Source organism: Vidua chalybeata, chromosome 6 (assembly GCF_026979565.1).
Source record: "Vidua chalybeata isolate OUT-0048 chromosome 6, bVidCha1 merged haplotype, whole genome shotgun sequence".
Classification (NCBI taxonomy): domain Eukaryota; kingdom Metazoa; phylum Chordata; class Aves; order Passeriformes; family Viduidae; genus Vidua; species Vidua chalybeata.
In genome coordinates this window covers 31,680,326-31,696,425 of record NC_071535.1, presented here as the reverse complement: position 1 = coordinate 31,696,425, position 16,100 = coordinate 31,680,326, and the positions used below count along the sequence as shown (strand labels likewise).

Below are 16,100 nucleotides of genomic sequence, written 5' to 3'. Positions count from 1 at the left end.
ATATAATTTTATTGTTTATTCAGTAAAAAAAAATGAATACTGGAGGAGATGGGATTGGTGCTTATGAATAACCAGGCTACTGGACTTGACAGAAATTTTGAATATAATTTTTGTTCAATGCATTTTAGTTTAATATTTTGCATTTTTGCAGTATTCCAAAGCTATAGTAATGAAGTAATTAATAGAAAATTATGTGTGAAAAATAGTGATAAATTTAAGGAAATGTGGAAAAAATAGTAAAGGGAAATTTGCATTGGCTTGAAAGAACACAGCTACAGACTAAAAATAAATTTGTGAATTGCCTACTTTTCCTCCTTATTTTTCTTGCAGAAAGATAGTCAATTAAGAGAAGAGTAGAGCTCTAAAGGTAAAAAAACCCTAGCTATTTGCTTTAGTTAAGGGTTGGTTCTACTGAAGCAGACCCAAGGTCCATCTGGAGACACCTGAGCTAAGGTACCTGAATGTACTATATTATAAGCTACTCTCCCACATACTTTCTTGACCTGCAGTAGTTTGTGTCTGAGGGACTGATCTGAACCAAATGTGCAATCTTTGTGTTTAGAAATAGTTATCCTATATCCCTCCTTGAATGTTGTGCTGTCTGCACTATCTGGTGGCAAGGAGTCCCACAACCCAGCTTCAAGTTATAAAGATTTGCCACATTTTATCTGTTTTGAGTCTGTTACCTGCTGTGTTCGTTTGCTGCCTCTAGGTGAGAGGAAACAATGAGCAGTTAGTCCCCATCTGCCCTTTTTATGCCTTTCCTGTTTTTAGATCTCTTTCATGTTCCCTTAGTTCCCCTCCTTTGGCTTAAGGCGCTAAATTGCTTCTGATCCAGAATCTGTTCTATGCCTTTTCTAATGTTGTTACATTTTTTGAGACTGGGCTTGGGAAACCAAGACTCTGCGCAGTATTCAAGGCAATACGTGATAGTGGTGTGATGATGTTCTATGTGCTGTTCACTCCTGCCTTTTTAAGAATTACACAGAGTTTGCTGCTTTGCACACTGTAGCACTGATTTTGATTTGGAATGGTGTTGGTTATCTCTAAGCTTTCTTTGAGAATTACTGCCTGTTGCATTTTCAGTATTGAGCTTCATTTGCCATTTTAAAATCTAATTTCTCAGTCTTATGGAGTTCTTATGTCACTCTTCACAGCCTGCCTTCATCTGCACTAACACATGGTATCATCAGCAAATTCTGTTACTTTATTTTCTCATCTTTTCTTCTCTTCTGTTTTAATTGAGGGAAGAGATTAAACAGCTAGAGCCCCAGAGAATCGCACAGGTTGTTTCTTTTGATGTGAAAATTGGCAATTTACTCTTTTCTTCCTACTTTAAGGTAATTATTTATTCATACAAAGCCTCCTCTTTTTTGCTGCTCTGAAGTCTTGGGTGGGAAAGGGAGTGGGATGTCAGTGAGAGCTTTTGGAAAGGCATGTAAATTGTATGAACTAGATCCTGCTTATTTGCATGATATTTTGCCTCTTTCAAGAAGTTGTCTTAGATCACGCAGCAGAACTCCACATGCCTTCCCCAAAATACTGTATTTATCTGCAGAGCCATTACATTTCTGATAGTTTCTACTTTGTCCATCAAACACATTGAGCTGATATTGCATAGTCTTCCGTAGTTTCCCTTTCACTGTTCCCAGTATCCTTGAGCTGTCATTTGGGTCTTTAAAGCTTTAAAGCCATTCCTGTTCCTTCTGTCATATTTCTTAGTCACCTGGCATTCATAAAGAAGCAAGTGTACTACTGTTTGTTTTCCTGAACCTCTTTTGGTATAAATTTATTTGTTTGGTTTTCCTGACTCTTGTTAGCCTCTGCATTAGTTTTATAATAAGGAGATTTGTTTCCTGGGGGATTTTTTTGTGTGTGGTTTTGCAGTTTTTTCTTTTTGAATCATTGTGTATTTTGGTATTTGTTGGCTTCACCCTGCTTCTCATTTGAAAAAATTTGGTATCTGTCTTTGATTTCAATAGGCTGCAGTTCCTTTATGTGTTAAATTAGTTCTGTTCCTCCTGAACAGATACTCTTTGTTCCAGAACCAGCATTGATTTCAAAAGATCCTTCCTTCTCACTCCTTTCTCTGTGACACATTTTAAATTTTGAAGACATCATTTAGCCTTGGTCAGATAATCCTGCTATTTGGTCAGATGTTTTTGTTTTAAAATGTGACGACTAGTGTTGCATAGTTATGCCAGGGAAATAGTTTAGAATATTGTTCTTTTGGAATCTGATTACAAATATCCTGTATAGTTTGCTGTGCAGGCTACGAATATCCTTGCTATCAGTCTTCTATGGAGATAAGCTTGAAAGAGTTGGGGGATTTCAGCCTGAGGAAGAGAAGACTCTGGGGAAACCTTATAGCACCTTTCAGTAGCCAAAGGGGGCTAAAAGAGAGATTATGATTAAAAAGTGGATTTAGAGTATAATATTTGCACTTGCAGCACTTCTTTACAGCCATGGCAATCTTAGAAGGATCATGTTAATTCCTTGCTATTCTTATCCTCCAATTTCATCTCTAAGACTACAGAGTATTTTTCCTCTGTCTTCAGTAATGTTTTATATGATTGAGAGAGGTTTTAAATTAACAAAGTCATTCCACTAATAGAAGTTTCCCTGCTGAAAACTAGTTTTCTTCATTTTTTTTCTATTTTTAGACTTTAAATTTCACAAATGAGAAAATATTTACTATAGATTACAGGTAGGATGTGTTTTGATTCTGCTATTTAAAGAATACTTGTAGGAAAAGATAATTGGGATAATGAAAAACTGAAAGATACCTTTTACTTAAATAAATTTATTTAGCTTTATGATATATTTGAGTGGTAGGAAAGCAAAGTAGTTTAGTTCTGCCATTTTCATAATAATTACACATTTTAAACAATAAATAGTATTGTTTAATATTTGCTTATCGTGACTGTTACTAAAGACCATGTCTAAGATTTACTTGAATGCATTATTTTCAGCTACTCTGTAGTTGAAGGCCAAATTATACTTGTAGGTAACATAAAACTTATTCTCAAGAAAAAAAAAACTTTTTTATGTTGAAAGTAACTCAAGAGTTATTGCAATTGGTTTGATTACTATTCATGGAATAAAAGGAGGTTATTTTCAGGGTAAAGGAACTTGTGAAAAGATAATTGGTTAGACTAACATTCTCATTGACATAATTTGCATTAAATATGCTACTGTGAATTGTAGTTATGCTTTTCCATTTGAAATGCATGCTTTGTTAACATCCATAAAGAGCCTAATTAAACTACAGTTTAGGTCATACTCTTTAATTCAGCAATACAATATCAAACCGAGGATCCGTGATTACCAACTTTGTGAGTGTGGACAGTCATAAACCAGTTTTTGACCCCAGTGGATTTTCCAGAGGAAGTAGGTTGATTTAACTACTTTACATCTGATCATTCTCAGATACTGAAAGCATTTAACTAATCCTTTAGTTTAATTTTACTCTTTTATAAGAGTAGAGAAACCTATTTCTTTCTTGAAGCAGTGTGAGTAATAACTAGAGCAGTTTTGGGAATATTGGAAGGAAGTACCTCTGCGTTTGATCTAGTAGTAGGAAGACTTTGAGGACCATTTTGGTTTTGGTAGGACTTCTTTGCAAATGTAACTAAATAGAGCCTTTAAAATATGAGCTGTTAAAACTTTAATTTTCACATTTTCATACCCATTTTTAAATCAGGAGATTAATATTTTTATTTCTTTGGTTTTCAGAATTAGTTATTATGTATTAGCAGTACTCTAGATATTTTGAAACAGAGGCATTTATTTCCTCTTGTGCAATGAATGGGGAGGTGCCTTTGTCAGTAGTGAGACAGCTGTGAGTGCTCAAGTTAAGTGTTTGCATGTGCAGATAGATGCATAAAGATATAGGGTCTTATTTTTCCACACTGCTGAGCATCCCTAGAAAAAGCCTGAAACCTGGTGTTTTATTGTATGAATTGAACATTTGTAAAATTAGCCACCTTATTAGATATCTAATTGTTAATTTCAGTGCTTATTTTTAATCAGTGGCACTTGTACTGTTTGGTAATGGCTATTTTCAACACAGTAATCTCTGGAGACACTGAAAGTAAACCAAAACATAGCTGATCAGGCAAGGTTTTATATCAGCACAATCCTGCTGAGCCATGTTAGATAAAGCAGTTGAAAATAAAGAAATACTTATTCAAGCTGGACATGGTAATGGCCTTAAATATTTATACAAATATTCAGCTGAGAAGGTCACTTTCTTGCTGTAACGGTTCTGAAAATGATTATGGTGGGTGTGCCAGATACTTAGTGTTATTAGCATATGTCTATATTTGCATACCCAATCACCATACATGAAATGCAATAAACTAGAAGTACACTTTAGATATTAAAAAAATAATAAATTAAAATTCACAGCCAATAAACTTTAAATTTTACCGGAAGGATGATTAGATCTCTCGTTTCTCATTATTTGGCAAAGAAATAGCCCAATTACTATACCATTTTGCTGCTTATTCATTTTTTTTTGCAAAACAGAAGCCAGCTGATGCTTGCTGGCTATTGAGTAAAACTACTAGAAGGTTGCACTTCCAGTGGGACAGGCAGACAATGTAAAACAAGTAATTTTGGGGAAGGCAGATTATATGTTCAGATTTTATCTGCAGGATTAAGGGCATGATTCAGGAATCATCAAAGGTATGAATGGCAGTTAGGATGTCGAGAGCCAAATGAAAGCTAGATGATCAATTGTTGGTAAAGCCGTTGAAAACTTCCTCTAGGGCATTCATTCTCTTTCAGAGAGAGCTGTAGCTTCTCAGCTGACTGCTGAAATAAATCACAGTGACTTACAGATGATCCCAGAATGGGCCAGGTTGGAAGGGACCACAGTGGGTCATCTGGCCCAACCTCCCTGCTCAAGCAGGGTCATCCCAGAGCACATGGCACAGCATTGTGTCCGGATGGTTCTTGAATATCACTAGTGAGGGAGACTCCACAACCTCCCTGGAAAACCTGTTCCAGTGCTCACAGGAAAGAAGGTCTTCCTCATGTTTTGGTGGAACTTCCTGTGCATCAGTTTTTACCCATTGCTGCTTGTCCTATTGCTTGGTACCACCAAGGAGAGCATCTTGACACCCTCCCTTCAGATACTGACAGACAGTGATGAAATCCCCTTTCAGTCATCTCTTCTTGAGATTGAACAGGCCCAGCTCACTCAGCTTTTTGTCAAAAGAGGGACTCCAGACCTTTAACCAACTTAGTAGCTCTCTAATTCTTAGGATCAAATTTCATCTCCTTCATGTAATAATTCTGCATGGCTTTTTTTTTTTTTTTTCTTCCTAAGAGAACTCCTGAAAGTTATTTATCCTTAAATTGCAGTGCAGTCTAAGAAACATCTTAGATTTCTCTTACTCTGTACCTTTGGCCATCATCTTGCAACTCTGATCTTTCATGTTTCCTCTGTTACAGACCTTACTTATTTTTTAGAGTTACTGGAGTTCTTGTATGTTTTTTTCAGTAAATAAATGTGTAGGTCTTTTATAACATAAGATGGGGATGAAATAAAAATATTGCATTTCAGGCAAAAGGACAATCCGCTATCCCTTATAGTAGGAAAAAGTTTCTACTGGCTTGAAGGAGTGTGGTAGGTTAGAAGATTCTGTAACTATGTATTTAACTTAATTAATCCTTTCGAAGGGTTTGTTTTAATTCAGTCCTTTTTGCATCTGATTGGAATTTGGGGTTCAGTGCCTTTTTCTGGTGATGTGCTGGAGGAGGGAGTAGTAGGAAAGAGAGAGAATATAGCTACCAGACAACAGAAAGTCTTTATTTGGCATGTACAAAGTGATTTAAAAGAATATTTACAATCTATTTTTAGAAGTATTTCCATGTTGGTAAGAGAAAGTGTATCTACAGAACTTTCAAAGCTGTTCATAAGACATTCACTCTGTGAATACTGTGTGTATTCCTAGTATGTTTTCCAAACTGGACCTTTGAATAAAAATCTTGCATGTTGGCATGGTACCTAACACCTCATCATTCAGTTTTGTATTTGTTGCCCCTTTTTAATGTTGTTCTGCAATAAGTGATTAAAAGTCCTATAGAAGTTAGGCACAAATAAGTTTTATATTGTGAATACAGGCAGCACTAATAAGAGGTGAGATTTATTTCTTCAATTTACCTTTTTGGGGTTGGGAACTTCAGAGAAAACATTTTTATTCTTTTTTTAAATAAATATATTTTTTATTTCTTTTCTTTAGGAGATTCCTTTACACAGTTTCGATTTGCTGACGAGAAGGAATGGGATAAAGAAAGTATATGCCATAAGCAGGTAACAGCATTATCATTCAAATGATTTTATATAGATAATCACCTGGGATAGAATATGTAGGCAGCTGTGCCTTCAGCAACAAATTATTAATACAACAATAGCACTCTTTATTCTGTATATTTTTATTGACTTCTCTCTAATGCTAGAGGCTCTTGTCCTTGGGCCTCCTCCTTTTTTTTTCTACTGAAGACTAATCAAAGCCACAGGCTCAGTTTTTAAGTTATGTTGGGAGGACAGAACAAGAAAGCCCTCCAGTGAAGAGAAATAAGGGACTGTCTCTTTGCTTTACTGACACAGGAATTCAGCCTTCCTTTTTCAGCTGTATTCAAGAGAAAAGTGTTTAATAGAATGACTATAACAAAACCTGTAGGAGTATATTCATATATCGGACTGTGAAGCATTCCAGTTCCTTCAAAATAACAGTTCATAACCTCTGGTTGGAACTTCATGTCCTAAATAATTAGGACACCAACTAGATTTTTTGTATATGAATTCTTTATGCTTGAATAAAAAGGAGCTTAGCAGTAGAAGTCTCCTGTTTTCTCTATCAGGATACCTTAAAGTGTCTCAATCTCTGCAGCTGTCTTCCTCATCCAAGTCACCTAAATTTTTGCAAAATATATGCTTTTGTCTTCCAGACTTTTCTTAAAATTGCTGTAAAATTCTTAAAACTCTGCTTGAGTGTCTCTTTTAACATCTACATGAATTCAAATTTTAAAATTTTGTTATTTATTTTCTAAAATAATTTAGAAATAATTTATTTTCTACAATAATTATTCCATGGAAAGAGTTATTTAAAGGTACTTTAGAGTTGCAAAGTCAAATTAAAGTGAGGAACTAAACCCAAATACAGCATTTGTCTAAACCATCACCTGTTTCTTCAGTGGAACACAGGCTTTCAGTGACTATTTTTTTAATCGGTTCTTCCTTTCATAGTGTGCAGAATGGTGTCAGTATCCCAAATATTAATTTTTTCATAATTTCCTCAGAGGCTTTTCATTTTAGCATTTAGGTGATTAGAATACAATAATTAATTCCTGAATGGCTAAAGCCATTGTAAGCAGACTGAAGCTACATGTTGTCACCATTACTCTTCCTTTGATTTCTTATTTTAATCCAGAATCCTGTCCCAGATGGTTTCATAGCATTATCCAATTTTTCACATTGTCTCTGCTCTTCAGCCTCGTATCTCATTTTTTTTATGACCCTAAAAGGCAGATCCAAGTCTAATTTTCATCCTAGATACCCTTTGCCAAATTCCTGGCCTTTGCCTCTTAAGTCACCTGTTTCTAGTTCTTTGCCTGCCTACATTACATACAAGATTAGAGAATTTTAAGCTGAAGTAAATTGGTTATGAGGAAACAGAATAAAGCAGACTAGTTGCAGAATTACTAAACATTTCTCATTCTCTATCTTTTGTAGAAAGCAATGGCAAAGCATCAGTTTCAAATGTGGAATGGAAATGTTACAGTGACATCAACAATAACAGAATTTCAATTCATTAAGAGTACTGTCTTTCATTTTCACAAAAAGTAGATTTGCATTTGCTCCATTGCATATTGATAAAATGCAATGAAAATCATGGTCTCATACATATCATGGTCTGCAATTGAAAAAGAACAGTTATTAGTCATTTGGATTTTTCAATAAAAAATGGCAATTCCAGCAACAAAGTATGCCTCTACAATTTTTTTGAGCAAATATTGGTATGTGCCATGAAGTGTTCATAATCTGTTAAGTACTGCTTTGATCCTATTGCTTTTTATTAGAACATCACTTCTGGAGAATTCTCTACTTAAGTAGATATCAAATTCCTTCTTCTATTATGTTATATCTCAAAATACTCCTTTTCCTTTATTTTCAACATTTCCTCCTCTTCCCTATCTCTTTTTTAATTTCATTTGCAATGTTCATTCATGTTAATATTTTTGCAAGTATACATAGCTCTTCCAAAATGCACTTAAATATTTGTTATTCAGTTATATCTTTTAGAATTTTTTATGTTACCAGATTCATACAATTTCCTTGTCTTTTGCAACTGTGCAGAAGCTACATTTGATCCTTAATATCTGTCAAAATAACTGTATTTTCTGAACATCTAGTTCATTGCTGGGCAACATGAATTATTTGCTGAAGACTTCGTGAGGTTACTTTCACCAGTCAATCATCTTTGATGGTGATCACTAATCCATTGTAAAATGAAGTTCTTAGTACAGAAGAAAAATTCTTACATCAGATATTTTTTTAGTCCTTTTATTCTCATTACTGGATACCAGAATCTGAATTTGGATACAAGAAACTGTTAAATCGACTGCATTGTTTCTTTTAAAAATTTATTTTAATTTTGCAAATATACTGTCAGAACACACTATGTCTTTGATGTTCATTCTTGCTTCATGTGCAGGTGTTAAAAGCAGGTGTTAAAAGCCTGTTAAAAGGTGTTGACTGGCTTTTGGAAACAGTATGAATTTCTTTGACAAATCTCTTATGATATGTCACAAAACTCTCCTGATTTATGAGTATTTGTTCTAAATGTCTGTGCCAGTCTACATCATATTGAGAGGGACAAATTTTTGTCTCTTCAAGTGAGATTTGGAAGCAACTTCTCTACTTCCATGAAAATACAGACTGAGAGCATTAGACTGAACTTAAGCATTTCGTTGTCAGATTTTAAAATACATGATGGATATCAGATTTATCTTTGCCAGTTTATCCATGGTGAATGTGTACTCTGAGCTTGAAATCTGTTTTAAAACTACTGAAATCTGGTCTGTTCTGTCGAAACCACAAATATTGCTGGTCCATTTTGTGTAATTTTGTTTTTTAGAAAAGGGTCAAGAGAAAAGGCAACTTCAATACCTGTCTCAGTAATAAGTTCCCATTTAACAGCAGTAGCATATCTTTCTGGAGTGTCATTTTAGAAGTGTTTGTAACTATATACTTTGTTGCTTTTGGAAGTATGAAAACATTTGAAAAAATGGGGAAGTATGAAAAGGCCTCTGTTGAGGCATTAAATTTAGCTACACAAGAGCTGCATGGGATGATTGCTTAGGAAACAGTGGCAACTCATTAAATAATAGCATTTCACACTGCATGAAAGCTTCACAGTTCAAAAGATGTTTCAGTTGGAAAAGCTTCTTATGCCATTGTTGACTTCCTGAACTATTTCCTACTTTGGAATTTCAAGGTATTGGCTAAGGAGCATTCTATTTATACCTTGTTTTTTAAGCATAAGTGATTATATGCATTTTAGGTGTTTATATGTTATTATTTAGCCAAGCTGTTTCATAAAAGTGTATTTTAAACTATTAGTTTGTGTATTTCATTAGATTTCTTGAATGTATGTGACAAGGAAATGTAATACATTAAAATTATGATGGTTTTTATTGGTGGATGGTTTTGTGTTTGGTTGGTTGTTGTGGTTTTTTTTCACAAGTGTACTATATGTTGTATTGTGTTTCAGTTCTCTGCACTTTCTGTTGACTGCCAGTCTTTGGTCCAGGCCCTTCAGGAATTGCCTCTACATCTGAGGCTGAATATAGCTGCTGACCTTGTGCAGGTAATGCTGTGAAAGTTCGCAAGAAAATGCAAATATTTTAGGAGAAATAATGTGTGCAAGAATGATTAGTCTTCAGACAGAAGTAGAATGTATTATATAAGTAAATGCATTCATTTATATGTGTGTGTCAAGTGGCATGTAATGCAGGATACCCCTTTATTGACACATTTTGTGTGCCTATTTGGCCTTAAACAAAATGCCTGGATGTTCAGCATATTAGATTTGAAATCAGGTATCAGAGTGCTTGACATGGAATGATAGCACTGTTTTAATGTTTGCTTCTCTTGTCAACAGCTGTTAAAAGTTTGCACCAAGATTTTGTAAGTGCTTTCACATTCTTCCTGCTAAGTATATTAATTGTGATTTAATCTTCTACATAGTTACTATCAACAAACGTGCTTTTCTCCATGAATCAATCCTTATAGGTAAAACTGTCAATTGTACAGGTGAAGAAAACATCATTTATTCTCCAGTGGCAGGATAGCAACAATATTAGTAAAGTGTTCTTTCAAACTGTGAAAAAGAAAATACTAATGTAAGGGAAAAAGAGCCAGTGAGATTTAAATATTAAAAAAAAAAAAAAAAATCTTAAAAGGATCCATTTGTCCAGGCAAGGAGAAGTATGGCCCTTACAGATGGATTAAGACTAGCCCCTAAGGAGAAGGACTTTGGGTGTGAATGAAAAGCTCAGCATGACTCAACAATGCATGCTATGTTTCAAAGGAAACCTGACCATCAGGTTGGGAGAGGTGATTCTTGCTGGGTGCTCTGCCCTTGTGAGATCCTACCTGGAGAGTTGCATCCAGCTCTGGGGTCCCCAGCACAAGAAAGACATGGACCTGTTAGAGTGAGTGCAGAGGAAGGCCACAAAGTTGATCAGAGAGCATGGTGCACCTCTCCTGTGAAGACAGGCTGAGAGTTGGGGCTCTTCATGCTGGAGAACAGAAGGTGCCAGAGAGATCTTCTAGAACCTCCCAGTACCTACAGAACAAAGCTGGAGAGGGACTTCTCACATGGGCATGTATAGATAGGACAAAGGAAATAGCTTTCAGCTGAAGGAGGGTTGGTTTAGATTAGATTTCAAGAAGTTCTTGACTGTAAGAGTGGTGAGGCACTGGAACAGCTTTCCTAGAGAAGCTATGGACTACCTATCCCTGGAAGTGTTCAGTGCTAGGTTGGATGAGACTTTGAGCAGTTTGGATTAGTGGAAAGTTCCCTGCCCATGGCAGGCAGCTTAGAACAGCTAATGTTTAAGATCTCTTCCAAACCAAACCATTCTATGATTCTGTCAGTGCTAGTGTTAGCCTACAATCTCATTTCTCTAATAAGGTATAAAAGGAGTTTGCATTTGCCTTTGCAAAGGTATCAAGATAACTTTAGTTTACTTCTACTTCTGAATTCGATTCTGTGCAAATTTCCTGTACCTTCTTAAGTGATCAAATATAGCAAGTATGAATTATAATCCAAATTAGACAGAATAGTAATAATAGATAATAATTATAAGGACTCAAGTCCTTTCTTGTACTTATAGGCATCAACACCTCTAGAGGTCCCACAGATGAAATCTAAAATTTTTGAAGATGGGAAGAAGAGAGAGCAGCTGTTCCGACAGTCGCTGGCTCAACGTGAAACTGTGTTGGTCTCCCATCCTCTTGGTAATTCTGTTGCTCCATCAGAACCTGGAAGTAAAAATGGCTCTAGGGCAAATGCAGGAGAATCATTTCAAAAAGTCCATCCACTATCAAATCAAGACACTGACCATTTGGATGAAGAACTAGATCTTCTCCTGAATCTAGAGGCTCCCATTAATACAGAAAATAGACCTGCGTCAGGTACATTATCCTGCAGCATATCAACTGAGAAAGATTTGAAAATGGATTGTAAAGAAAATGGTAAGTTTTCTCCCCAGCATGACCTTATTTAATTTCCACTGCTCTCCATTTTGATGTTTTTGAATTTTTGATTAGCCAATCAATAGTACTGCTATAATAATCAGTCACACTGCATTTCATTTACCTGGGGCTGTGTCCTGGCCATTTGTTCATTTTCAGTTTTAGGTCCTCACTAACCTGAAGTTTCACCATTGTCAGTTCCCTTTAAACATGAAGTGAAATTCCTCTGCAAAACAGCATTGGGCTTATGATTTAGTAAAAACTTTTTTTTTTTTTTTAAGTGTACTGCTAGGGAATTTTATTGCAGGGGAGAAGAAGTATTTGTGTAACTTCATCAACTTTTAGTTCACTGTGCTAATAGTGTACAGGAGAATTGACAGCTATTTCTGATGGCTTTTCCTAAATGCCACTTTCAAACTTTACTAGCATTGGTTTTACAAAATTAAGTTTAGCATGGAAACTATTTTTGGAATATGACTCGCTGTTCTTCAAGAAGGAGAGATTGTGTTTAAATACAGTCAGTTGTGCATTAAAAGCAAAACAATGCAGGACAGAGGTAATATGGATTTGTTTCCAGATATTCAGTGTTCTTGTTTTCGCTTCTCTAGAGCCTTTAAAAGTAGATATGCCTGAAGAGAAGAGCACGTCATCACAGCAGCAGCAAAGTACATCTAAAGATGTTACTGAAGAAGAGCTTGAAGACTGGCTGGACAGCATGATCGCCTGAAGCTCAGATTTCCTCATATGAATAATTGAATATAGCAAACATTATGTAGAAACTTGAATCTTTCTTTATCTCCTTGTTATTTCTTTTCTCTGTATGCGAAATGCCTGTTTTTCTTTGCTGGCACTTAAAATTTTGTGCAACCAAAATGAATTTAGAAAAGATTTAAAATTGTTGAAGACTAATGATATTATTAGAAAGGTCTAAAATTTGTGATGAAGTTAGAGTTTTCTTTGCTAAAGAAGCAGGCTACAGTGCAGAAAGAGAAGTTATTTCAGCTTGTACTTGCTCTATATAGTCCTTAAAATAAAGCTGTGGATGAGCAATGACTATATGTGTTTTTAGTTACCATTGTCATAAAACAATATTGTAGAAAAATGGGAAAGATGACAGCAACAGTTATATTTGGTTTATAATACTTTATTGCAGTGGGCACTTGTTATTAGAAGAAAAAAAAAAAAAGCATAATCCTAGCAACTTCTACTTGCAGGTGACCATAGAGCATTGTTTTATTTTGGCCTAAGATTTAAATTGTGTTCATTTTGATACAGTGTATGTCTTTTAACAGCAGTATCTAATAAGCTGTTATTGAAGGTAGTATATAAACAAACTTTAAGTGCAATTTGATACAGAAAGACAGAAAAGCAATACAGTTAATGGGTCTGTTCATCTAGAACACTAACAAAAAGTTTGCATAGCTATGTCTACAGAGGTTTTAAGGCACTTTAATGTTTCAAGGTTGACAAAGTGTTTGAAAATGATTTCTTTTAAACTGCTTAAAGCTTTTCAAACTACCTTAATACATTCACTAGCAAATACTGTGGGGAAAAACTGGACAGCAGTTACTTGAACTATTTTTTCTGAGGTACGGTCTCTGATGTTCAAGTTCTTCAATGTCAGATGTGCAATTAAGATGCCTTTTAGCCCTTTCAACTGTACTGCCAAACACCAGGTTAATGATGGTAGTTAAAAAGTTGTTATAATTTTAGGCCATGTTTGAACTGGAAGGCTTAAGTTAATCTGGCATAGTTTTTGCTAATTAAAATTCCAACAAAAGACCTGTTTCATATGTGGTAGGTACAAAAAGCCTCTGAAATAGTGTCAAATTTTATGTGTGTCTTGAACTTTGAAGACATTTAAAGCGAATACAAGCTGTGAAATTATGCCGTGAAAAGAACAGATTTTTTTTTTTTTTTTGTATACTGGATCTTAGCAGTTCATGAATAAATCATTTCTTTTGTTATATTAGCCAAGTTGATCCTCATACTGTTTTCGGAAGCAGTCTCCTGCTGGGAAAAAATCCCAACATCTTTCTTGGTACATCTTCCACACAAATGATTCCTGAAAATGAGAAAGAGTATTTATTTTACCAGTCACTGTGCAGTTAGTGATGTAGATAAACTTTTAACAATAACCACATACTGTGCCTGCTACCATGGAGTAGAATTGTAAAGATGCTGGAACTCAAAAGATTGTAACTCAATAATGTTTATAAAAGTTTTATACTTATCTAATTCAGTACTATTGAAGTTTATGCTCTATTAGTAAAATATCCAAGCATAAATTAATCAATCTATTTATATCAGAGTAAATCTGTTGACAAATTTGTATATAAGCAAATGTGTTTTACTTTGAAAGGAAAACAAAGGTACTTCTGTAGCATTTGCCTAAGAGCTTCTTAGTGAGAAGATAAAATTAAGTTCTAGTTATTTTCTTATTTATTTGCCTTTAGGGCCTAACAATGCTAAACATATGGTCACCCAAATACCTATCTATCTACACATATATAGATTTTGACTATCACTATAGTATCTTAACTGCTTAATCCTTTTGGGAATAAACTACACCTGGTGCATTTGTGATTTTCTTTTCAGAGATAGGATGACAGTAAGATTACTACTAACTGACTTCTGACAGAGTTCACTGCTGGGTGAAATAGCACAGTGCAGCATTCTCCCCCTCCCTTTTGTTTTAGCCTTTCTTTCCTTTTGCTGGCAGTAGCCTCTTGGGGAGAGTGGCATCATCCACACTTCTCAGTGGTACATCAGTTCCACCTGCTGGTACACAGCTACAAGGCTTGAGAAGATAAAATTGTTGAAAGATAAGCTTAATGGTTTTTCTTAAATTTTATTTTCTACTCACCTGGCCAGTATGCTCAGTTTCATCCTTGTTAATTAGATACATTAAGAAGAACCTGAAACAAGCACATGAAGTGGGTATTAATGCAGGAAACATTGTATCTCTGCCTGACCTTTTCTAGTCTGTGGTATGTGACGAAGATTATGCCAACCAGCAAAGCAATGACACTGCTAGGCATCTAAAGTGCTTAATTTAAGGGAAAAAATTCTGTCCTGAAGCATGTCTTCTGTGAAAGTGCTAAGATGTAAAAAAAATCTATAGAAGTAGAAAAATGCAGTTTAGCATTTCCTTCGTTTCAGTGTGAGGAGCAATACCTGAATTAGGCATATGCCAAATTCTGAGCACATATGATCCAACATGTCACCTTGGAAGAGGTTACTATGGCTACTGCATGAGAAGTGTGGCAAATACTGAGCTGTACCAGGAGTTCTGAGCACTGCTGCTACACAGCTCATAGGCTGAGCCTATCCTTCCCCAACACCTGAGCTCAGTCAAATGTTGAGAGCTTCAACTAATTAGGAAAACTGTAAAGAACCAGCTGTGGTCTGTTTAGAGGTAATACTACTCATGGTTGGTCAGTTTCAGTGCAGTGAATTTGGAATGAGGTTATGTGCTTTCATTGCGAAGGAAGGAAAGTACACTGATTTTAACAGTTTCTAATTAAAGGGTAACCTGGGTAAAAAGATTGTTCACTATATATTCTATTATGAAGAAAATGGCCATTTTTAATTTAAGGTGAATTATATGTTCCCATGTAACAACTAAAGAATTTGATTTAGTAAGAAAAGCTTGGATGTTGTAGACTGGTAAAACTATGGATATTAATAGAAATTTGCATCACATTTAGCAATTGATATTTTTTTAATTTAAAGTTCAGATGCAGTATTCCAAAGCCAGATTGCTATAAGATTTCACCAGCTTCTTCTTTCATTCTCATGCAATGCTTGTATAATTAATTATCTTTGTGGTATGAGTAACTAATGCAACAAGAATAAATTTTTTAATATGCTCTTAGGTCTGGTCTATATTTACTAATGAAAGTGGAAGAGCACTCTCTTGGGAGTTTGGTATAGTCTAAACATGTACAGCTCCTGAGTGCTTCAAGGTTTCAAAATGCTCCACTGTCATTAAAGAACTATAGGAATGGAGTTAATTATTTTTTGGAGTTTATCTTTGAAGAACTTTCTAGAAGTGCCTTTATTTGCTTTGTTTTGGTTTGGGTTTTCTTTTTTATCAAATTGAAGCCAATTTTCTATGGTCTCATCAACATTACCAAGCCACCAGAAGTCACAATCAAAACTTCCACACTAAAGCAACTTACTACTAAGGCACCTCATGTGCAAGGTGAGCACTTTAAAAGTAACCATTAGTATAGAATAGAGGAGGGGAGACCCTAAAGGCGAGGAAATATTCCTCAGTTTTGTAGAATTCTGGCTTGGGATTTTCAGCAATGTGTGCACCTAA

General features: G+C 35.2%; 2 protein-coding genes across 6 annotated transcripts in view; one reads left to right on the top strand and one right to left on the bottom strand.

Moving 5' to 3' along the window:
• Positions 1-15,645, top strand: part of AVEN (apoptosis and caspase activation inhibitor) — an 82,552-nt gene extending 66,907 nt beyond the window's left edge. For all 5 annotated transcript variants that reach the window (XM_053945142.1, XM_053945145.1, XM_053945144.1 and 2 more), the window contains 4 exons: positions 6,252-6,322; positions 9,786-9,881; positions 11,413-11,773; positions 12,382-15,645. In XM_053945142.1, the coding sequence (XP_053801117.1) occupies positions 6,252-6,322; positions 9,786-9,881; positions 11,413-11,773; positions 12,382-12,500 (647 nt within the window). In that variant the 3' untranslated portion in view covers positions 12,501-15,645. The remainder of the gene's footprint in view (positions 1-6,251; positions 6,323-9,785; positions 9,882-11,412; positions 11,774-12,381) is intronic.
• The window catches only part of RYR3 (ryanodine receptor 3), a 197,248-nt gene continuing 194,890 nt past the window's right edge, over positions 13,743-16,100 (bottom strand). The window contains exons 103-104 of the mRNA XM_053945141.1: positions 14,640-14,691; positions 13,743-13,838 (exon numbers count right to left, since the gene is read on the bottom strand). Coding sequence (XP_053801116.1) covers positions 13,743-13,838; positions 14,640-14,691 — 148 coding nt within the window. The remainder of the gene's footprint in view (positions 13,839-14,639; positions 14,692-16,100) is intronic.